Source organism: Myotis brandtii, unplaced genomic scaffold (assembly GCF_000412655.1).
Source record: "Myotis brandtii unplaced genomic scaffold, ASM41265v1 scaffold214, whole genome shotgun sequence".
NCBI lineage: Eukaryota > Metazoa > Chordata > Mammalia > Chiroptera > Vespertilionidae > Myotis > Myotis brandtii.
The window spans coordinates 651765-676226 of record NW_005357999.1 but is presented as its reverse complement, the minus strand read 5'-3'; the positions used below and the strand labels follow the sequence as shown (position 1 = coordinate 676226).

General features: G+C 42.7%; 1 protein-coding gene across 1 annotated transcript in view; it reads left to right on the top strand.

The window, feature by feature from the left end:
* GLI3 (GLI family zinc finger 3) overlaps positions 1 to 24462 on the top strand; it is a 269294-nt gene that overhangs the window by 230177 nt on the left and 14655 nt on the right. Inside the window, exon 11 of the mRNA XM_014539356.1 lies at positions 23909 to 24058. Within this exon, the coding sequence (XP_014394842.1) occupies positions 23909 to 24058 (150 nt within the window). The remainder of the gene's footprint in view (positions 1 to 23908; positions 24059 to 24462) is intronic.

Below are 24462 nucleotides of genomic sequence, written 5' to 3'. Positions count from 1 at the left end.
AATGATACTTATATTTTTCTTCTTTTTAAAAAATTTTTAATGATGCCAAATATATCTAGGTCTTTTTCAATAAGTTCATAACCAATGGACACAAGACACTGGGGAGTAGGGGAGTCCAGGGGAAGGTCAAGGGGAGAAAAAAAAAGAGACATATGTAATACTCTTTGTAATACTTTAAGGAATAAAACAAAATTAAAAAAAATAAGTTCAGGTCCGGTTTATGCTAAGAATGTTTAGTTTACTATGGGTCAGTTTTTCTGTACTTTCTTTATTCTGCTTTTTTCTTTTGGAACATACGTGTTTGTGCTACACACCGTGCTCGGACTTGGTTTGGTTTCTCTGGTTTCTGTAGATTTTGCTTTTAGAGCCATTTCCTTTCTCCTCTGCCTACTTGTTTCCCCACCCACGTGCTTTGCGTGCAGGCTTCATGGCTCCTTTTATCCCATTTGGGAGCAGCGAGCAGATCTTTCTAGTTTTTTCCCTGTTGTATTTCAGTTCAGAATTTGCGAACTGTTTTCACTCTGAGTCTCTAGCAGTCTTCCCCGTTTTCCTCAGCAAGAGAAAAAGATGTTCACGGCCCTCCTGTGAGGGAGGCTGTTTTTGGCAACGGGCTGGACCGAAAGTGTGCTGCTACTCCCCTATGGTGGTGGCAGGCTTCCCATCTCAACCCACATAGTTTTTTACGTTAATTTTTCACCAGCTTCTTTTTTTCTGGCTTATTTTATATACCTTTAGAGTTTTAAAATAAATTCTCAGCTCCCTCTAAAAGTCACAACTGTTCTTAATTTCTGTATTTTATACTATGGGAATATAAGCAAACACAAATACAAATTCTTATTCTCCTTCCTGCTTTTTCTCTCTAATAGTATAAACAGAGTGTGCTTGGCTCAGCCCTAACCAGTTTTCGTGCTTGGCAGGCATTCACCTCTGTGGGGATAAGGTGGAATGTTCCCTCTGCCCGCTTAGGTGAGAGACCACTGTGAGTTTCGGGGGGGGGGGGGGGTCGCATGGCATGGTTCTCGTGCCTGTCAGCAGTGAGACACAGCCCAGGATGCACTCGCTGTGTTGCTGACCCGCTTATTCTGATTCTGTAGAGCCGCGTGACCCACGGTGTGTCCTGGGACAGAATAGACAATGCTCACTCATTTAGAGACTCATGGCATGTTGGCATCCAAGTGTGTGTAATCAGTGGTTCCTCTCATTGACAGAGTGTAGACCAATATGGGTGTTGTCAAACTATGGGTCCAGTGTCCTAATAATAAAACCCTAATATGCAAATCAACCAAACGGAACGACCAGTCGCTATGATGTGCACTGACCACCAGGGGGTAAACGCTCGACGCAGGAGCTGCCCCCTGGTGATCAGTGCGCTCCCACAGGGGGAGTGCTGCTCAGCCACAAGCCAGAAGCTGGGCTCATGGCTGGCGAGCGCAGCAGTGGTGGCAGGAGCCTCTCCCACCTCCGCGGCAGGCAGACATCCCCCAAAGGGTCCTAGACTGTGAGAGGGCACAGGCCAGGCAGAGGGACCCTCCCTACCACCTCTTCCCCCCATGCACAAATGTCGTGCACCAGGCCTCTAGTGCTAGTATAATAGGACCTGGGACCCATGTCATCAGCAACAGATGAGGTGGGGGACACGATGGTTCTTCAACATAGAGCATTTGAGAACCACTGCCTTAGAATGTAAAGATAGGAACTAATAAGGTCAGCAAGAACCACGCTGGATGACTTGAAAGTAATGTGGTTTATGGAAGGAACATTTACCTAATTTTATTGTCAGTGCCACCCTAATAACCCAGAGGCAAAGGAAGACAGTAAAATTAATCAAAAACTTTTTTTTCTTTTTTTTTTTTCAAAAAAAGAAAAAAGTTTTGGTTCAGAAGACGTATTTTTTGAAAGGGCCACATTACTTATTTCAAGTCAGTAACATATCAGGCCATGGCCTGAGTTTTTATTACTGTAGTTAGTTCTCTGCACAATGATGGAAGCAGGCATTCTGGGTCATTTTTGTGTGTCTCACATGTTAATTCAGATGTTTCCATTTCTTTTCCTTAATAGTTTTGCCATCGGAAGTTAGACTTGTATTGATATTAATTTTCTATCATAAAATTATGTTCTATGGAAAGCGAAGAGAACTGTACCCTGCCTTCTTTCAACAACAAAAACTTCACTTGTCTGAATAATCTAATTTACATAGTGGGTCAAATTCCCACTTTTCAAGTAACTGCATACTACATGTAAAATACTTTGGATATACTAGTACTTGAGTAAGATTTAATTCCATGGGCCCATCATAATCCATAGAGGCTGAAAAGCCATATGGAAGGAAATTCAGAAAAATAAATGGACATTGAAGTAGATTGGGGTGAAAACCATACTTTTAGGCCAAAGAGAAAGAAACAAAATAATTGAAGTTTTAGTTCTTATTCACCTCAAAGCTTTATTTAACAAAAAAGTGATTTGACTGTTGATGTTCAAATTGATGGATAATTTAGTGAGTAATGTAGAGGTGAGAATATCTTTAGCTTGAACATTAAGTTGGCTCTGTCAGTGTAATTTGTATGAAGCCAATATTATGTTAGCACCGTTCACAGCCTCTACCAATAAAATTAAGTACTCTATTGAAATGCTATAATTCATTATTTCACATTTCTTGCTAAAAGTAATTCCTAGTCTGATGAGAGGTGTTAAATGTTAGAAATGGACTTTATTTTTGAGGCGTTAAAGGAGGAAAAATTATATAACTGATGGCTGTGCAATAGGCCCATTAATGCTTCATTGCCAGTTTGCTTGACGTAACCCACATCCTGCCATAGTGAGAAGCAGTTGGCTGCAGCACATTTTGAGCATCCTTTGAATGTTTTTTTCAAATTTTCTGGACACTTCAGTTAAGCAGTAAAGGAGCTATTTTTAAAAATATGTATAAAGAAAATACAGTATTCTCTGTCACATGCTTGGAATTTGAGCCTGTGGTGTGAACACCTTAGAAGAGGTGCCATGTACTGATTACTTCAACCTTCTCCGTTTACTTAGGAAATAAATCAAGTCAGCCCTTGGCCCCTCTAAGTCCCCGATGACCACTTCCATCATTTACCACCTCTTTCCAAGCATTACCATAGGATGGCCTGGTGGAGCCAGCTTAATGACAACATCAGAAAGAAAAAGAATTCCTGATCCTTGTCTCTTGCCAAAAAGTGGGCGAGGGGGTGGCGGGGGAGTCTGCAGTAGGCATATAGGAGATGTCCTCGGCCCTAGAGCATACCTTTTCTCTGAAGTACGGCAAGAAAAACAGTCTGAAAGTTAGATGGAAAGAACGTTTTAGTGCATCTAGGGGGAGGAACAGCCTACTCCAGCTACCATGAAATATGAGGGAACTGAGATGATGGGATCACATTATGGCTTCACATTTCCCCGGCACCATTTCCTGAGCCCCTACTGTGTGGAGGTCATGGTGAAGGACTGTGGGGCACCATGATGAATGAGATACAGTCCCTCCACTGGGGAAGCAGTCTGAAGGGGACAGGATCTGTGTTCAAGCAAAATAAACTTCTCTAAGAATGCAAAGTGGAAGGTATCACTCAAGGAAGCTTAGTGTTCAGGAGAGTTAGGGCACACTTCCTGTCCAGACAAGGTACCCACTCTTCCCTTCTCTCCTTTTTATTACAATTTCTGTTGTGTTGTGCACCCTCTTCTCTTTTGCTCATCTGAGCATACGGATGCAGAGGGCACCAGTGGCTCTGATACTCTGTGATCTGGAATAATGGTCGGTTCTGCCGGGAATTGTCAATAGCATTCGCTTTCATAAAATGTGGACATCGACACTCATTGGTCACAGGCAAGCCTAGTATGAACGTGTAAGCCTGCAGGGTTGGCAGTTCAGCCACCACATAGCAGCTTTTAAGGATGTTGTAAAATTCTTTCCATAAATAATGTTAAAGGTGGGGGAAGAGGGAGCTGAACTTCTCAGAATGTCAAGTTTCTCTATCAACTTCTAACCAGTAAGGCAGGATGCAATTATTTCCTGGGAGATGGCACCTGAGGCTTAGGTTATATAGCGTATGGAAACATCAGTGGGGGGAAAACAAAACTTAAAACCCCTGTTTTTTAACACTATTTTCATGTAGCTGTAAAATGGAAATGATCGACGCCCACACCACTCACCACTGAGATTAAGGGAGTGTCCCTCCCAGCAGCTTTCCAATATGAAGAAATAAAAACCCCTGTCCTTCTGCCCATCGTTTCATGGCCCTGTGCACTTGCACAGGAAATCAAGGAAGATTGTAAAACACGGCATTCCCAGAGCCCGGAGTTTCACTTCGCCACACTTACCACATACAGATGCATCGACTCAAATCGGAACAAGATGGTGATCTTACTGAGAAAGAATCCTTATAATATTATGTTACCTCCCCCTTGAAAATTCCCTCATGCATGTATAAAACCCAGAAGGCCGAAAGTGGAATATTGAAGAAAGTCTTTAAGGCTTAAAAGCAAGCTGCATTGACTTTCCCTGTATCGTATTATATATACATATTACAGTTATGTCAATGATTAAAAGTGTTGTTATGCTGCATTATGAACTGATTTTATGTTAAGGATTAGATAACTCTCCCCCAACCCCTTATGACTTCCTTTTATGTCCTAAAGGCAAATCTTTTCTCTTGGGTCAGGAATGTAATAAGGTAAGTTTTCCTCTCTCTGGGATATTGTGTCCGTCTCACTGTGTTTAAATTGATTCAGAAAGCTTTTCAGAGCAAAATACAGTATTTTCTTTGTGTATGAGCCAGCAGTTGACTAACCCAGGGGGAATTCTCTGTGTTGAACATTTTAAAGGTACAGATTGGGTGTGTTTGAACTGGTGATGCTCATTGAAATCCACTGGGAATGTGGATTGGCCATGGCTCTCATGTGGTCTTGAGGGGGAAATCATTGTTCTAACCAGTGATTTTTTAAATGATAAATTCATTCAGAAAATTTACCCAGCTCATTTTAATAATAGCTCAAGGCAGAAATAAAGAGTAATTTTGCAGTATGTGTACATGTGCTTACATATAATTTAAAGAATTTTACCTACCCAAAACAACTTTCCTACATTTCCATCAAATGTATGAAATGTGAACGCATACCTTCTGGGAGTTGAGCCACAGACCCTGGTATCCAAAAAAGAGCAAATTTGCTATTTGAAGTAAAGGTGAATTTCTCTCTCCTTCCAGACCACTAGCTGCCAGAGGTCAAGGCTGTTTCTAACCAAGGGATAACTTACTTAGCCTTTGAAACTTTGGTTAATGGTTTTGATAGTGGGGACTTGGAATGCTTACAAAGCATAAGCAGGACCTCTGCCTGAGTGGGTGTGTGTGTGTGTGTGTGTGTGTGTGTGTGTGTGTGTCCCCGCAGGAATGCATGTTTCCTTCTTCCCTGCCTCTCTCCTTCCCTTCCTTCCTACCTTCTATTGGGTGCAGTTCACCCTGTCTTTTCTGTACACTTTCTGGAGTGTTTAATTAAAGAAACTGAGAAAGTCTCCCTTCTGGTTAGCACTTGGGCTCTTTATTTCTGACAAAAGTGCTTTAAAAAAATATTTTGGCTCTTAATCTTGAATTTATCACTTTTTCCTTAGTTCCATCTATGTGTATGTAGAAGGTTTAGCTCTGAATTCTGTTCTTAGCTATGCCATGAACTCATAGTGTCCTATTAGATAAGTTTCGGAACCGCTCTGCGCATCAGGAAAACCTCCTCTAGGAGTTAAATAATGAGAAGGAGTTAGACGAACGGAAAAACACACAAGCAGGCCAGGTGCAAGAGCTGACATGAGCAAAGATACAGTGCATACAGCCTACACGTCAGGCCCCTGGAAACCGATGAGAGAAAACAAAGCAGGAATGACTGTGAATGCTGGCCACCACCCTCCCATGACCCTGTGCAATGGATTTATATTTCTTCATGGGAAGGACTTAGGTTAAGACAGCCTGGAACCATGTTGCCCACTTTGACTCTTTCTTAAAATATTGTGTTGATACCTGTGCTGTGGTTGAGTGACCTAAAAAATAAAATGCACAGCCCAGCCAGCGTAGCTCAGCGGTTGAGCAACAACCCAGGAACCAAGAGGTCACTGTTTCCATTCCTAGTCAGGGCACATGCCCGGGTTGCGGGCTCAATCCCTGGTAGGGGTGCGTGCAGGAAGCAGCCAATCGATGATGTTCCTCTCTCTTCTATGTTTCTATCTCTCTATCCCTCTCCCTTCTTCCCTCGTCAAAAATCAATAAAAATATATTAAAAAAAAATAAAATGCACAAAGGTCATTTTGCAGATAACAAGCAAATAGTAGTTTTACTTTACATATCCAGGTGACAAAATTTGGACCTAACACTGAGTTTTAGTGTTGTGTTTTTGGTTTGTTTTTTGTTTTTTTGACAAGTGCATTCAATGTTTTTTCCCAATGGAATGTTGACATTCATAAACTTTTAGCCAGTTTCTGTGCTATTATAATCACACAATATTAATACTACATTCATAGGCAATGTGGAGACAATTATGAGAGCCACCTATGTTGGCATATGCTTAAAGGATGAAATGAAACTTTTTTAAAAGTTGCATGATTACTCGGCATATACTGGCCACATTTTTCTAGGAAAATGTGCTTATAAAATACGTTTTATAGAATCAAGCCCCCAAATTAAAAGCATTTTTAGGAATAAATTAACACTTCCTGAGAAATAAAATTCTTACTTTGGTGGAGAGGTGAAAGGCAAAGGGGGAAAAAAAAAAAGCAGAAATGGCTCAAATTCAAGAAAAGTCCCCTCCCCCAGAGTGCTTGCACCATGTGAAGAATGGCACTTAACCTGAGGTGGGCTGCTCCCCAGTTCGCTTTTGGTTTCTTTTTTTATATATAGAGATATTTTGTTTTGTTTTTCCAGTTCACTTTTGGAAGGGTCACAGATCGTTTTGTGCACATAGACCCCCTTATTTATTTATTTTTAATTGTCAACTTTAAACCTGTGTCTCTTTATAAAGTGCCTTCCTTATTTATTTCCCCAGTTGAAACTCTATAGGAACAACCTTACATCATGGTTTCTGTCTGAACAAAAACTTTAGTCACGGTAGGGGGCAAAATTTCCATTACATTAATGAGATTTCCACAAGCAGATTAAAGAGGAAATATGGCCCTCAGTCTTCTGTTACTTAACACTCTCACATTAGGAAGAAATCTGGATAAACTCTCGACAAAAACAGTAGCCAGGGGGCAAAATTCCAGTGAGACAGAATATAGCTTAATCACAGGGGAAACTTGGCCATTTCACCCCTCCCCCCTTATCTGAAGCTTCATTGAATTATTTCAGGAGAAAGCTATAGTGAAGTATAAGATTACTTGCTTTGTATAGACAATGCAACATGAAAGTTAGGATAATCACTTAGACCCCAGAGTTCTTACCCCAAAGTTAATGTCAGCTCAACGTTGTCATGGGAGGCAAAAATAAATTTTAGAATTTATTCAAAAATAAATTTATGAATAGGCCCAGCCAGCATGGCTCAGTGGTTGAGCATCATCAACCTATGAACCAGAAGGTCATGGTTCAGTTCCCTAGTTGTGGGCTAGATCCCCAGTGTGGGGCATTCAGGAGGCAGCCAATCAATGATTCTCTCTCTTCATTGATGTTTCTATTTCTCTCTCCCTCTCCCTTCCTCTCTGAACTCAATAAAAATATATTTTAAAAAATAATAGGAGCCAGCTAAGATAACTCTGAATTATGTCATTATTAGCTCAAAATATCAGTCTACAATTGAAAGATAAAAGGGCAGTTGTGCTTGGTTGACCCTAAAGGCATATGTGATGCTGAGGTTTATTAGTATCCAGTTGTTGGGAATGAAGGTATCACAGGAAATTGCTTCTGTTTCTTATGCCTTCTGGTTCTCATAGCACAAACCTAAGGCAAGTGGCGGATGGGGAGTATATTGAGGCCTAGGACCACATCAGCTCTAAATGCAGTCTTTCCAATAACACATTCCTCCAATAACAATTTATTGAACACCTACTCTACTGGGTATTGTTCCAGGCACTTGGGATATATCATTGAACAAACCTGATGAAAATCCCTGCCTGTGTGGAGTTCACATCCTTCTGGAGGAGAGCAGACAGAAAATCATAAACAGTCTCTGTATGTAAATTAAAGCATGTTAGATGTGAACCGAGCCCAGCAGGGTAAGTGGGGGTGGAGCTTCCAGGGACCAGGAAATTGGGCTGTAAGTGGGTGAACAGTCTTATTAAGGAGGCCACATTGGAAGGAGATAAAACAATCTTGACTTAGAAGCCCCATCCTAGATATACCCCCAGTGTCTCCAGCTGCTCATCCAGTTGTCCTGCCTCTGGAGTGGCATTTTCCTGTAAGGCACTGGCCCTGCCCGTCATCTGGTATCCTGCGGGAAGTCGGTGTGCCAGGGTCTCTGTGGCCCTTGAGTCCCCTCAAATTTCATCCCGTCTCACTGGCACTCACTCCCTGGTGACTGCTCTGTTTCCTTCATGCTGTTGCCCAGACCGAGAGAGGCAGGTAGCCGTCTTCTCCACCTCTGCAGCTGTTCTCCAGGAAAAGGCTTACGCACAGGGCTGAGTGTGACAGACATCTTGGAGGAAACAAAGAGGATTCAAGCAGAAAACACCTTAAAAATGATTACTTTTGATTTCTGTTACCTGTTCATTAGCCCCTGCCAGCATGGGAATTAGAAATGGGACAGTTTCCCTTCTTAAGCTCCCATTCTCTGCCATGGAACTAGACATTGTCTCTCTTTCCATCTGATCCCCCAGAACTTGCTGGAACTGGGAGATGTCACTGGCAGAGCACTTAGCTTTGACTGACTTCTGTAGATGTTCTGCCCAGGAGTCCTGCAGATACACCCAACAGGATCGATGTGCCCCAGTCCCTGCCATCTTATTTTTCTCCTTTGTTCTCTCCTTTACTTCCTTTTTCCTTTATGTATTTTCTTAAACATTGGTCTCCCTTCATTTCCAATTGTTGTTCTTCATCCTCTAAACCAGTGGTTCTCAACCTTCCTAATGCCGTGACCCTTTAATACAGTTCCTCATGTTGTGGTGACCCCCAATTTCATTGTTACAAATCGAACATAATTAAAGCATAGTGATTAATCACAAAAACAATATGTAATTATATATGTGTTTTCCAATGGTCTTAGGCGATCCCTGTGAAAGGGTCGTTCGACCCCCAAAGGGGTCACGACCCACAGGTTGAGAACCGCTGCTCTAAACCATCTCCATGGGCTAGGGGTTTTCAAATTGGGCTTTGTGCAATCCTTAAAATTCTGTATATTGAGATCACCGAAGGTAGCATGAAGTAGGGAAGGAACTTCCCCCGTTAATCAGCTTTCCATCTGATCCCCCAGAACTTGCTGGAACTGGGAGCTGTCACTGGCAGAGCACTTAGCTTTTACTGACTTTCTGTAGGTGTTCTGTCCTGCAGGCACACCCAAGAGGATTGATGTGCCCCAGTCCCCGCCATCTTATTTTTCTCCTTTGTTCTCTCCTTTACTTCCTTTTTCCTTTATGTATTTTCTTAAACATTGGTCTCCCTTCATTTCCAATTGTTGTTCTTCATCCTCTAAACCAGTGGTTCTCAACCTTCCTAATGCCGCGACCCTTTAATACAGTTCCTCATGTTGTGGTGACCCCCAATTTCATTGTTACAAATCGAACATAATTAAAGCATAGTGATTAATCACAAAAACAATATGTAATTATATATGTGTTTTCCAATGGTCTTAGGCGATCCCTGTGAAAGGGTCGTTCGACCCCCAAAGGGGTCACGACCCACAGGTTGAGAACCGCTGCTCTAAACCATCTCCATGGGCTAGGGGTTTTCAAATTGGGCTTTGTGCAATCCTTAAAATTCTGTATATTGAGATCACCGAAGGTAGCATGGAGTAGGGAAGGAGCTGCCCCCGTTAATCAGCCATGGCCTTTCTTACATTCTTCAATCTTCATGTTCAGGCGTGTCTTTTCCATGGTATCCCTTTATGGAGATGCTCTGGGACACTTCCAATATGTCATACCCCAAACAGAAACATAATCTCTCCCAAATCTCCAATGCTGTTACCATGGCCTTTCTTACATTCTTCAATCTTCATGTTCAGACGAGTCTTTTCCATGGTATCCCTTTATGGAGATGCCCTGGGACATTTCCAATATGTCATACCCCAAACAGAAACATAATCTCCAATGCTGTTGTTTCAGATTCTGTCAAGCTAGAAACTTCTGTATCATCTATTACTCCTCTCTTTATTTATTTATCATCCACAAATTATTTCAAAATGTCTCCCAAATCTAGCTCCTTCTCTCTATCCTCAAGACCACAGCTCCCTTGGATGATTATAGCAGCTCCCTGAATGGGCTTCCCACCCAGTTCCTACTCAGTTACATTACTCAGTTACCTTTTATCATCACAAATCTGATCAATGTCCTGTTCAAAACTTTGCTTGGTTGCCTGGGGTCTGGGTGCCTTCGGGCATTCAACACCCCTCATGGTTTTGCCCCACCCCACCTCTGGAGCACTCATCCTCCTGACAGCTCCCTCACCTCTCCTAGAGCATGACTCACACACACGCTTCCTCCCCTGCACTTGGTGTTATTTACCAATATACCATGCTTTTCTTAACCGTGGACCTTCCCTCTGAGGTACACTTCCGTCTGTTTCTGGATCCCTCTCCCTTCTGGATTCAGCTCACTTACCTGCTCCTAAAGGCTTTCCTGACTTCATGTGTTTAGTGCTACCCTCTCCATTTAATTTTAACAACCTGTTTCTCATTTGCCCCATTTACAGTATCATCTCAGCCACAGTGCCTATGTTTTACTTATATTTGTTTTGCCACAGTTAACGAATGAATCCCATATCCTAATGTCTGGTCAATGTTCTTTCTATAAACTCTGTGTTATCTACTAACATAAAGAAAACTACAAGCTATAGTTGGAAAAGTTAGTGTATGTCCATCTATAATAATAAAAGGGTAATATGCTAATTAGACCGGATGTCCTTCAGATGTCCTTCCTGACGAAGCCGGGGCTGGAGGGAAGCCGGTGCCAGCAGCTTGGGGAAGGAAGGCCTACTCTTGCACGAATTTTCGTGCATCAGGCCTTTAGTATCATATAAGAACTTTTATTTTTATATCCTTATATGTACCAGCAATAAGGGATTACAATGTATAGAAGGGGAGGGTAGCATGTGAACAAGTTAAGAGTTAATCAAAACATGGTAGAGTTATTTATTCTACATGTTGAAAAGCTTGCTAAAGCATCGATGTGCAAGGGTTTCCTTTCCATGTTTTTGGTGAGACAAACCTGACAAGGCCCTGGGCAACGGGCATGCCGGTTTTCCATGATGTAGGATGTGAGGGGAGGAAGAGCCTCCTGCGTTCTTCTGGGTAGTGAGTTTACGTTTTAGTTGCAAAGGTACCCATGATGTGAAACTGATTTTTAAACGGTATTCCTTTCTGCGTTTCAAGAGCCAAATTTGGGTAAGATCCCATGGCTATGTCTTACTCAATCTTGGATCTTCAGTGTTCAGGACAGTAACTGTCATATCATAAATGAGCACTGAGTTAATAGTGATTGAATAAGTCAGCTCAGTGGAATTGTGGGCAGATTTCCAAATGGATAATTTTGCCTGCTTGCCTGCCGCTGTCTTTTCTTCGAGTATTTCTTGAGATTTGCCTGTGTTTCCAGCGGCAGCAGACCCCACCCCCTTTGCATGGTCACATGCACATGTGTGCTCACTAATCTCTTTCTGACCGCTGAAGGCTCCCAGCACCTCCTGCAGCACACTCCCTTCACAATATGAGGGGCAGAAAACCTTCAGGCAAAGTCATGCTAAGGGTTGGGACTGGGCAGGCACCACAGTAAATTGTTCTTTCTTTTTTAAAAAAAATATATTTTTATTGATTTCAGAGAGGAAGGGAGAGGGAGAGAGATAGAAACATCAATGATGTGAGAGAATCATTGATTGGCTGCCTCCTACATGCCCCCCACTGGAGATTGCGTCCACAACCGAGGCATGGGCCCTGACAGGGAATCGAACCGTGACCTCCAGGTTCAAAGGTCAATGCTGAACCACTGAGCCACACCAGCTGGGCCACAATAAATTTTCTATTCTGTATTTTTAAAGGAGTTCATTTAAAAAAAAAGTTGACTTTTCTCCAAAAATTAAAAAATAGATTATCATTTGAAATCCAAATACATTTTTGTGATTATCTTAACAAGTATTATAGTCATCAGAATTATGGTATCAAAACCTGTGAAACAGTATGTAGTTTTTAGGGTTGATTTGTTGTAATGTTCAGAATCATTGTTGAGTAATGTGGAGGACATGAGGTTGCAATTAGAAGTGCAAGATGTGCTGTTACATTATTTTACCTATTCACCCAAATGTTCAAGTTTTATAACAGAAGAAAGCATGATTGCCCAAACCGGTTTGGCTCAGTGGATAGAGCGTCGGCCAGCAGACTGAAGGGTCCCAGGTTCGATTCCAGTCAAGGGCATGTACCTTGGTTGCGGGCACATCCCCAGTGTAGGGAGTGTGCAGGAGGCAGCTGATCGATGTTTCTCTCTCATCGATGTTTCTAACTCTCTATCCCTCTCCCCTCCTCTCTGTAAAAAAATCAATAAAAAAATATATTAAAAAAAAAACAAGAAAGCATGATTTTTTTAAAAAATCAATAAAATATATATTTTTTTAAAAAGCATGATTTTTAAAAATCCTTACCTGAGGATATGTTTTCACTAGAGGCCTGGTGCACGAATTCATGCACGGGTGGGGTCCGGCCAGCCCACCCCTATCGGGCCTGGCCGGCCAGGGGGAGGGGCCCCGGGAGTTTGCCCATTTGGCCCCGCCCCTTGGTCAAACTCCCAGTCAAGGGGATAATTTGCATATTAGCCTTTTATTATATAGGATTGATTTTTAGAGAGAGTGAGGGAGGTGGGGGCATTGATGTGAGAGAGAAACATTAATTTGTTGCCTCCTGAATGTGCCTGACCAGGGATCGGGGATCAAACCCACAGCCTAGGTATGTGCCCTGACTGGGAATCGAACCTTCTGGTGTACAGGATGATGCTCAGCCATCTGTGCCACGGGGCCAGGGCGGCATGTTTTTGAAGAGTGTGACTGCTGTGCAGATACAAGTGGAAAGAGTGTACGTTAATCCTCCTTTCTCTGCATGGCAGAAATCCAGACCCCCAAGGTGGGATGCCATTTGGCTTCTGAGATATTTGATTTGGCAACAAATGCCATTCCTTTAGATGGCAATGCTTCCCAGATATACTGGATACATGGAAATGATCCATACATGTGAGTGACCAGTCCATTTCGTCCTTGGGAGAGGTGGCATTTTATGGCCCCTTTCCTGGACCCTCTGACCTCGCCCTTCTTCTCCGTCCAGGAGCCGGTGAGGTGCGGGAATGTGGGGCTTTGCCTGCTTCTCCTCGGGAGCTAGAGCTGGGATCGCAGAGCTGGCCCTCACTGTGCTGGGTGGGTTAGTCCACTGTAGAAATGAAATAGAAGATGTCTTTTTGAAGACTGGCTTTCTAAATTATTTCGTTCCGTGATCACACAGTTTTTATCTTGTCTGTCTGAGTGTAGTATTCTTATTCCTAAAATGGATACCAATAAATTCTTACTTGTTTAAACTATGAGTAGTTTTCTTTGTGGTGACTAGGTCCCCAATCAGTTTGCTTATGAAGAGTGTGTGTTTTCGTTTTTGGCCACTTATTTTGATTGGTTTAGTTATTTTGGCTAAAGCAAAAGTTGGTATTTTAAAAGCATAAGATAAAAAATTAAATATGTCCACATCCTTGTAGAAACGATGTAAGCAGAATATTGGAATGTTTGGGGGGTGTGATTCAACCGCTTTATATCTATATTTAAAAATGTCAATGGGATTTAAATACTAGCCCTTTTAGAAAAGAAATTCTGAGAAGTTCTTTAACAAAAGTCACCTTAAGACACTGTAAAAGAACCTTCTGAAAAGAGAAAGGTTACATTTATGTTTTAGTAAAGTTAGAATCCAGAGAATAAAACTGGGAGAGAGCAGTTTTACAGTTCTTGCAAGGAATTATGGGTCTTTAACCCGTTTTCAATGATGAGGATGTCTTCTTTTTATCTAAGAAACGTAAATCACATTAATTGATGTTATTAGTTTTTATATTTTGCTTTTAAAATATTATTTTCAAAGGCTACAATTTAAGTTTTGGGTCATCTTAATATTAAGCAATATACTATTGTTCTGTGTTCATGAATTTGAACCAGTAACACATGCCCTTCTTCGTGGGAGAGAGTATCAGCTAAATAAATTATATCACAAATTACATAATGTTTACATCTAGTTATTTTGTAATTCAGGGTAATAGCCAAACCAAAAATGTAGAGATTCTGAATTAACTGGCCTTGAATTTTTTATGAGTTTTTAGTGAATTTTGGAATGTATAATTCGTTAGAAAATAACCGGTTTTTCCAAATCATGTGCTATTTTGTATTAACTTACTTGAATTAATATTAGTGTATAATGTTTTAGATTTGTTTCCAACTCTGTACAAAGTTGAGTTTTCTCCACCTTTCCACTCATCTCTACAACTTGGAAGATGAGGAAGGAATATACAGAGAAGTTATCATTTATGTGAAGTTCCCAGATTGTTAACTCTTGAGTTCAGTATGAAAGCCACCAGGAAATACTGTGCCATAAAAGTATGTTCTGCTTTAACTCAGCCTGTCTGGATATTGTGGGGTGTGGGTGTGTGTGAGTGAACAGAAGTTCTGATAAAGATGCATATAGCCTTCTGCTTCTGTGGGAAGTCATTTGAGAGGCCCAACCCCTAGTCTGTCTGAAGGCTAGATACAGTCCTGGGGAATGTTGGGTTTAACCTGGCTGTTCCTCCATCACTTTTCTTATTTCTCCCCACAGTCTCCATTGTTACCAGAGCTCATCACCAAGTTCATTGTCATGGTTTCCTTTTTTTTGGAGGGGTGGAAGGATAACATCTTTACTGAGATATAGTTCCTATACCCATTTAAAGTATATTACAATTCAGTGTGTTTTACTTATTCACGGAGTTGTGCAACCATCATCCCTATCCATTTTATAATATGTTTCATTACCCCATCTCCCAATCTGTCCCCAGCCATTGGCAATCACTGATCTGCTTTCTTTCTGTATAGATTTGCCTATTCTGGGCATTCATAGGAATGGAATTGTGCAATAGTTGTTCTTTTTGTGTGACTGGTTTCTTTTAATTATCATGATGTTGTCAAAGTTCATGCGTGTTTTAGCACATGCCACTATGTCAGTCCTTTCTGTACACTTTTGTTTTTAAATGTGAATGACGAAGTTCCATTGCAGTGGAACATATATGTTCAGCTGACTTTGGTGGGGTTGGGGGTGGGAGTGAGGGAGGTACTATGAAGCCCATTGTTTGGACAAAACATTTACCCTCTTAAGGAACTTTGTCTTTCTTTCACATAAAAGAAAATAATTTTGTTACAGATTTGCACCTAGAAACAAAATTTAAATAACTGTCGACAAGAAGTATATTTTGTGTGATCCCACCCCAATTCTTAATATTTACAAGTTAGGAATAGGAAAATATTTTATTTTTGTGAAGAGAATGCAGTTTCATAACCGGTGTCTTGAGTCCTTTTATTTACTGTATAATTTTATCGTTTTATCAGAAAACTGAAAGAAATGTAGATATTTTTATTAGGTCGTGTGAGTTGAAACAGTTGTTTATTGAGGTCTGCTTCTGAATGAAGATCGCTCTCGCAGCAAGCTGTTACAGCTTTTTAAACACTTTGCTAGGAAGATTGATGGGTGCCACTAAAACCATTTAAATTATTTTATTTATCTAAAATTAAAGTGCATATTGAGATAGAGGGCCTTTTTCAGCCCTGATAGTCTGTGATTCCTGCTTATTTCTGCTCCTGCCTAGTGAAGCCTTTAGGAATCCAATCACAGCCTGTCTCTAATAGAATCCATGTCATGACAGTTGTAAACTTCAAAAACGGTCCATGTATCAAATAATAGATAAAACAAGAAGGTATGTGCCTCATTTCAGATGGAACGTTTTGAGGGATTCTTGTAGAGAGTTTTCTTTTTAGATAAAGCTTTTTAATCTCTCTATCAAATTATTTTTAATATAAATTAAATTTTAATTGATTCTAAATTATTTTTCCTTCTTTCCCCTTTTCAGAAATATCTCTGGACTACCAAGTGAAGAGATAGTAATAGGTTTATTGAAAATTGAGCTTTCTTAAAGTTGTTCTCTTGTTCATATTCCATCCTCTGCCAAAGAAGAGTTTCTTAATGTACTCAGCAAATCCTTAGAAGTTTCAAATTACTGAATTCTGTTAAACATATTCATTAACTCAACTTTGCTTATGAGCTAATGACCTGGTAGCCCATGTGAAATCATTTATAAAGTATCAAACATTTCCATTTTGATATTCTGAGAAGGAAATGTGTGTTTTCTTCTTTCCTTTTAAAAATCAACCATGGCATCAAGTAGTGGCATGTTAGTGGGTCCAGATGCAGAGAAATATAGCAAAGGGATGAATCAGAAATAAAAGTGAGCGTCCTACAAGCAGCGCTAGGCTTCAGCGGACCCGCAAGCCCATCATGCAGTCCCGTTGTCTTGGGTATTCATATATGAAATGCACCGCTTTCCAAGTCTTTATTTCCTTTTCTAGTAAAGCAGTTACACTGTGTGTACCTGGGTGTTTGTGTGTGGAGAGAGGTCATATTTACCTGAGCGCTACTGAAGCTCTTTGCTTTTATAGTTACCTTGTACTGTGGGAAAGACTGGTGTGCAAGGTATATGCACAGGGAGCCATGTGGAAATCGCGCTACTGAAGCTCTTTGCTTTTATAGTTACCTTGTATTGTGGGGAAGACTGGTGTGCAAGGGAGCCATGTGGAAATTGAAGATGTGTGTCTCCTGTCCTCACTGTTTTTGGATGTGCTCAACAGTAATATTTTCATTACACCTGTGGAAGGAACTTACCTTCTTGACATTAAGCAGCTGACTAATTTAAAGAGTGAACCACTTGAAACGGCAGGGCATTTGTTGACTAGTGTGCCACCTGGCTGAATGAGTTGAATGGGGATGTGCAAATCTTCCACACATATCTTTGGGCCGTGCTGTGGCTTCCCCTCTGACACATCACCTAAAGTGGGGGATGCATCTAGAAAACTGTGCTTTTTCTTTTTTTTTAATCCTCACGGGAGGAATGAGGATATTTTTTTCCATTGATTTTAGAGAGCGTGGATGGGAGGGGAGAGGGGAAGAGAGAGAGAGAGAGAGAGAGAGAGGAAGATGTGTGTCTCCTGTCCTCACTGTTTTTGGATGTGCTCAACAGTAATATTTTCATTACACCTGTGGAAGGAACTTACCTTCTTGACATTAAGCAGCTGACTAATTTAAAGAGTGAACCACTTGAAACGGCAGGGCATTTGTTGACTGGTGTGCCACCTGGCTGAATGAGTTGAATGGGGATGTGCAAATCTTCCACACATATCTTTGGGCCGTGCTGTGGCTTCCCCTCTGACACATCACCTAAAGTGGGGGATGCATCTAGAAAACTGTGCTTTTTCTTTTTTTTTAATCCTCACGGGAGGAATGAGGATATTTTTTCCATTGATTTTAGAGAGCGTGGATGGGAGGGGAGAGGGGAAGAGAGAGAGAGAGAAACATAGATGTGACAGAGACACATCTATTGGTTGCCTCCCGCACTTGCCCCTACCAGGGGTCGGGATTGCACCTGCAAACCACGTACGTGCCCTTGACCAGGAATCGAACCCACGACCCTCCTATGTGCAGGCTGATGCTCTAACCACTGGGAAACATGGTACTTTCTGAGTGGGAATCTGCGGGGAGTCCGGCTGAAGGAGAGGGAGACAGAAGAAGGCAGAGGCTTCCAAGGGTCACGACCTGCATGACAGCAGCTGTATTTGGAGAGCTGGGAATGGTTGGGCTCTATGGGCTGTGCGCATGCCCTGCATCTGAACACAGGGTCAGGAATCAGACTGAGGGGAAACAGGCAGCTCCGAGCTTAGAGTGAAATGACGAGGCCAGAGGAGAGCACCCTGACTAGCTCAGTGGAGTCCAGGGAGGGCTTCCTCTGTGCTGCTGGTGGAGGAAGGGCTTCCCTGGCCCATCTTCCTTCAGGTCTTCCTTCTGGCAGCGCCTCAGCCTCTGTGGGTGCCACTGAGGACTGGGCTTCCCAGAGAGAACCCTTTGAAGAAAGTAGCACCTTCAGCTGCCTCAGTTGCCAGGCCAGCAGAGAGATTGTCCCACCTTTCTCTGCTCTGTGGGAGTGGAAGAGTCAGGAGCACTGGGTCTTGGCTCATCCAGCCACTAACAAAGTCGCAGTTGTGAAATCTCACTTTTGTTGGTTTGCTGTGGGCTCCTGAGCTATTTTTTTTGTTTGTTTCATCAGCCAACAGTTTCCTGAGGCAAAAGCCTATAATCCCTGTTGGAAAACTGGCGAAATGGATCCATCGGGAAGTTCAGTGGTGGGACTCAGCCTTTCCCGGGTCTTGCCTGGTCCTGGCCCCCCGACCTGTTTATTCTGAGCGGTCCCGCTGAGAGAGTTGGCATACAACACCGTAATTTACGCCATCTATCTCTTTCTGGCGCTTGGGCCTCTGGCAAATGGCAAGACTTTGTGTTAGATTAGTTTGGAATTTAATCATGCATTTATTTTCCCTCCAATTAAATTATTTATGTATTTGACTAACGGTTTCATTGCTACAAAGTCAAATTTTCAGTGACAACAAGCCCCTTGAATTTCAGGGCAGTTTCTTGGGATTCGTCTGTCTGTTGAATATTAAGAACTTACTGTGTATTAGTCTCCGTAGCTACTTGGGATTTCGGTGAGCAAAGAATGCGTGCTTTGTCCACCGGGCCCCAGGAACACGATGCAAAAAGGGGTAAGTCTGTCTGAACTAACCTCTCCCCTGTGTTAGCTCAGGATTCTGACTTTCATCCCTTCCTACTGCCTTTCCTTTTCTCTGGCACCGAAACGTATCTCCTTCAAATTTTACTTTCTCGGGCTTGAGAGCCACCTTGACCGAGAAAGTCATGGGCTATGCGACTCCACAAAGGAAGCTTCGAAGTCATCCAGTTGAGGGTGAGCAAGCCCATGGCCTACAGGCCCCCAGCTTGGCTTTGCACGGCCTGTGAGCTAAGAATGGTTTTTACAGTTTTAAACAATTGGGAAAAAAAGAGTGTGTGTTTTTTTTACGAGTATTTCATGACACAGGAAACTTTTGGTGTCCATAGGTAACAGCTGTGCCCATAATTTTCGTGCTGTTACGGCTACTCCCCTGAAACAGTGGCATAAGTAAGAAGTTGCAACAGAGACCTTTTGGCTCAAAAAGCCTGAAATATTTACTCCCTGGCTTTTCACAGAAAACGTTATCATCCTAATGCAGCTATTTTCAACTTATTTCATCTCATGGCAAACAAACTAATTACTAAAATTCTGCAGCACACCAAAATACATTTTTGCAAATATCTCACAAAAATAAATAGGTATAATTTTGATTTATTCACACCGGACAGCTATTGTTTTGTTGGCTGTTGTCATTTTTGTTTAGTTGGCAATCTAAGGGAAAAGGGGTCAGTGCCCCCAACTAAATAGTGAGGTATTGCATGCTTTAAAAATTCTTGCAGCCCAGCCAGCATGGCTCAGTGGTTGAGCATCGACCTCTGAACCAGGAGGTCATGGTTCGATTCCCGGTCAGGGCACATGCCCAGGTTGTGGGCTCAATCCCCCAGGGTGGGGAGTGCAGGAGGCAGCCAATAAGTGATTCTCTCTCATCATTGATGTTTCTATCTCCCTCTCCCTTCCTCTTTGAAATCAATAAAAATACATTTTTAAAAATTCTTGTAGCACTTCAGGTGAAAATTGCTGTCCTAATTTTACAGATGAGAAAATAAAGTCCCAAATAGGTGGACTGAACTGTCCAAATGTACACAGCTCATCAGGAATTGGTGTGGGTGCATCTTCTGTTGCCCACCATGCTGTTCCCATTGCAACAAAAGGTCTGCCCTCCGACGAGCCCGCGCGCGCACTCCTGGCAGAGGCCAAAGCAGCTTTGCCAGGAAAAGTAAACATTTAGGACCTATGGCCGTGTAAAGTCTGTGATTTCTTAGAATTTTAATTTTCACCTGAAATCCAGCTCCAGGAAATGTTTGAAGCTTAAAATACATTTGAGCAACCTGGAGAGACAGAAAGATGTCTCTGTGTTTCTTTGTAGTAATTGGTTGCCTCCTGGACTCAGCATTTGGACCGTAAAGACAAGCAGGGTGGACCTGGTCCCTGCGGGCTGAGATCATGGAACTCATTTCAAGAACAAGAACTTGTGGTCTCCATCTGAATCGGCACTTGAACAGTTTAAAAAAATCACAGAAAGCACGTTAGGTGGAACTCAGGCTCCTTTACGGGGGCCGAAAGCAAAGGTTCCAAGATGCTAATGGTCTGAAAGTGAGGTTGCCTCTACTGTCCAGTGCAGGACCTGCCCCGTCCCGGTCACATGGAGGTAACACTGGGGTGTGCTTGCTGATTGGCACGGGATTCCCATCACTGGGATTTTCAGACATTGTCTCAGCTTGGTACCAGCACCCTTGTAGGCATCTTCTACAATCTGTCTGTCTCTCCAGGTTACTAAAGCCCATCCAGTTTAACCCTCCAGTCTCATGCCCCCTTCAGAGCTTCCCCTTCCTGTAACACCCAGGCATACACTCAGGGGCTGGGGGTGTTCTCTCTGGCTCTGACCCTCACCTCTTCCTCTCCTTCTAGAGCAGTGATGGCGAACCTATGATACGCGTGTCAGAGGTGACACGCGAACTCAATTTTTTGGTTGATTTTTCTTTGTTAAATGGCATTTAAATATATAAAATAAATATCAAAAATATAAATCTTTGTTTTACTATGGTTGCAAATATCAAAAAAATTCTATATGTGACACGGCACCAGAGTTAAGTTAGGGTTTTTCAAAATGCTGACATGCCGAGCTCAAAAGGTTCGCCATCACTGTTCTAGAGTCTGTTTCCTCAGGTGTGTTGGGGAGAACGGACAAGAGTCCCTTACTTCACTGGCCGCTTTTGGTGCCTCCCTGCTGGTCATCCCAGTTCCCCTGAGTAAAGCCAATTACCTTTGATGCCCTCGTCCATCAGGGCTGGCGTCCAGGTGCTGGCTTTCTGGTGGGGTGCATGTGACTTCTCTCCGGGGGCATATCCCACAGTCTAGCTGCTGGAGACCTGACCTGCACACTGCGTTTCGGGAGGGCCAAGCTTGGCTCTCACAGTGGTATCCACCGGGCCTGGCCCATTCTCTCCTGCCATGCGTGTTCTGCGCCCTGGTCCTCAAAGGTCCCAAGTTCTGTCCTCTGCAGGTGCGTCTGTTTCGTCTTTCTGCAATGGTGTCCCCTGTCTCCCCGCTGCCAACCTCACCTGCACCCCAGGTGGGTCTGCACTCACCCTTCCGGCCCGACTTTAAATGCCACTTCATTGGAGAAGCTAACCCTTAAGCTCTACACAGATGTGATCTCCTGTTCATTGTTTGTATAAAACCGTCTTATTTCCCTTCATGCTACCGATTACAACTATAATTGTATAGTAACTTGAGTCATTACCTGTTTCCTTCAGTGGCCTGTAATTTCCTCCGGGCAGGAGCCATGTCTGTCTGATTCCCCAGCACGGGGCCTGGTGTGGAGTGGCCATCTCCACAAACAGGCGAGAGGTGAATGCGGTCACATTGTATTCCTTGTATTCTATGCAGCAAAATAGGGTTCACGTTTGGCTATCTTTCTAATTCTTTTGAATTCTTGATGGTATGTTATTTTAAAGTAATATAATACCTTATATTAAAATCTTGTGTGGATACTAGGTAAAATGAGGTTGAAAAGATAAGCAAATGCATCAACAGTACAATTTACTTTGTCTGGTGAAAGTTTCCTTTACTGAGGCTCCACCAAGTACCAGGAACACTTGTCAATGACTGAGAATTTGAAACCAAAAGACGTGCGTCCTGGCCTCAAAGAGACACTCAGCCCAAATTCTGATTCAGTTTCCAGTTTTAACTTTACCTGCCTCCCCTCCTCCTTCCTTCTTTCCTTTTCATGTATATCAATCTAAGGAGCTTTATTTCTAGCAACTTGGAAAAAAAACTGAACCAAGAATAATTTTTATGGAGTGGTTTTGTGTGATCCTTAATTTTTTTTCTCCCTGGAAAGGAGAATTCATAGAACCCCTCCGTGTCATGTGGACTTCAAGGCTGGATGTCAGCACACATTTGGGGCAATCCTGGGTGGTGTGAATGGCCAGCAAAAGTGTACTTGAAGCATAAGTTTGAAGATTGCCCTGCACATCTGTTATCTTCATATACTTATGGAGACCGGCATGACTTTTAACAAACACGGATACTTAGGACAGTTGTAGGAAATTCACACCTGTTTGCCCTGGGGTTGCTACACCGCGTGAACCTGAGTGATTCTGTGCGGTTTCCTTGTTGTCTTCAGAGCCTTGGAAAGGATCCTGGCTGTCTCCCTGTGCGCTGTGCTGTATTACCCACATCCTTTGTTCCTCAGGCTTTCTGGGGGCTGCTCAAGGAGAGGAGAGTGAATGGTTAATTGCTTTTCTCTCCCCTCATTCAGTTTTCAGCTCCAGAGACAGCCCGGCTCACTTCCTTGTTTCCTTGCAGCAGCCGGCCGCCTAGTGGAGTCACTGGGAAAGGCAGGCTGTGATGGTGGAATCTGAGGCTCCAGCCCCCAGAGACCACTCACTGAGGAGCCTAGGCAGCAAAGTAATTAAACGTTCTGTCACTCCTCTGCAGCTCATGGGACCCGAGGGGAGCTTCCTTTTATTGCATCGCGTTTTTAGTGGTTGTATTTCTATGTATGTTTGAGAAGGTGTTTGCAAAAACCTTATGTTAAGGCCAATAAAACTGTGGGGTGACCGGAGAATAAAATCCACAAAATCAAATTAGTACACAAATTTCCCCAGTAATCCATAACTGACATTTTAATTATATTGTAATTAACTTAACTTTGATCCAAATTAAGAACCTTCTCTTCCCCTGGTGCTGCCGTAAGTTTCTCGTGTCTCCCAGTTGTAGGGCTCGTGATGCTACACTTTGAATCGTTGGGGACCTCAGGGAAATTCATCTTCATTTTAGAAACCAGATGAATAGGACTATAGAACTGGAAAGAACGTTTTAGAACTAGGCCATCCATTTCTTTATTTTGTGCATGCGACCACCAAGATCCCGAGAACCTGTAGCATTTTGTGGACGATGGCCTGGTTCTCCAGTATCAGTTTACTCCTCTGTGATTCTTATTCTAGAAGAAATCCCGCTAGTTGGAAATAAAATGTAGCTTGGAGAAGTGCTTTTGTTGGTTGGTTTTTTTTGCGGGGGGGAGGGGTCCTTACTACTGATTGTGTGTGTTTGTGTGCACGCGTGTGTGTGTCCTTCGCAGCCAGCTGCAGCCCTAACCCAAGGCCTGGGTGGTGAGAGCGGGAGAGTGCCTCTGTGGCCAGTGAGCCTTGACCTCCACTTGGAAGATGAACAATAACAGAGACCCAGAGAGCACGTGTGTGGCTCACCCTGTTTCACAGCTCCGCTCTGCTGATGCCCTGGGACAGCAGGCTCCCTCCAAATAGTGTCCCTTCTGCTAGTTAGGAAGTATACACGCACAGTTAATTAGAGCAAATTTACGTAAGAAATATACTCAACTGGAACAAAATAACCTGTAATTGGGTAAAGTTACCATAGAGTCTTTAGGGCATTTTTTGCATTGCTGTTTTTTGCCTTTAGAAATTACTAATAGATTTTTATTTAATTTCTCGCTTGCTTTCTTTCAACCCTCAGCATATAAACAATGACCATATTCATGGAGAGAAGAAGGAATTTGTGTGCCGGTGGCTAGATTGCTCAAGAGAGCAGAAGCCCTTCAAAGCCCAGTATATGCTGGTGGTGCATATGAGACGACACACGGGAGAGAAACCTCACAAATGCACTGTGAGTACACAGGTGGTACAGGCTATCAGCTTGGGGGTCACCTCACACCTGTGGGTGTCAGGATTCGTACCATGGGTGCTTTGCCATACTCTCAGGGTTGTGCATGATGATGACTCCAGCTCAGGGGTGGCATGGCTGGGTGGCGGGCGCTGTCTGTGATAAATACAGTGGTTTGTCAAAGTGATTTCTGAAATGGAAGGGAAGCGAGAAATGGAGAAAGAATGCTGACAGCTGAGCTTTGGGGGATGATGGACGTGTTCTAGATGCACGTGTACTGTCCAACACAGTAGCCACAAGCCACATGTACCTCTTGTGCACTTTCTAAAAAATATATTTTTACTGATTTCAGAGAGGAAAGGAGAGATAAGAAACATCAATGATGAGATAGAATCATTGATCAGCTG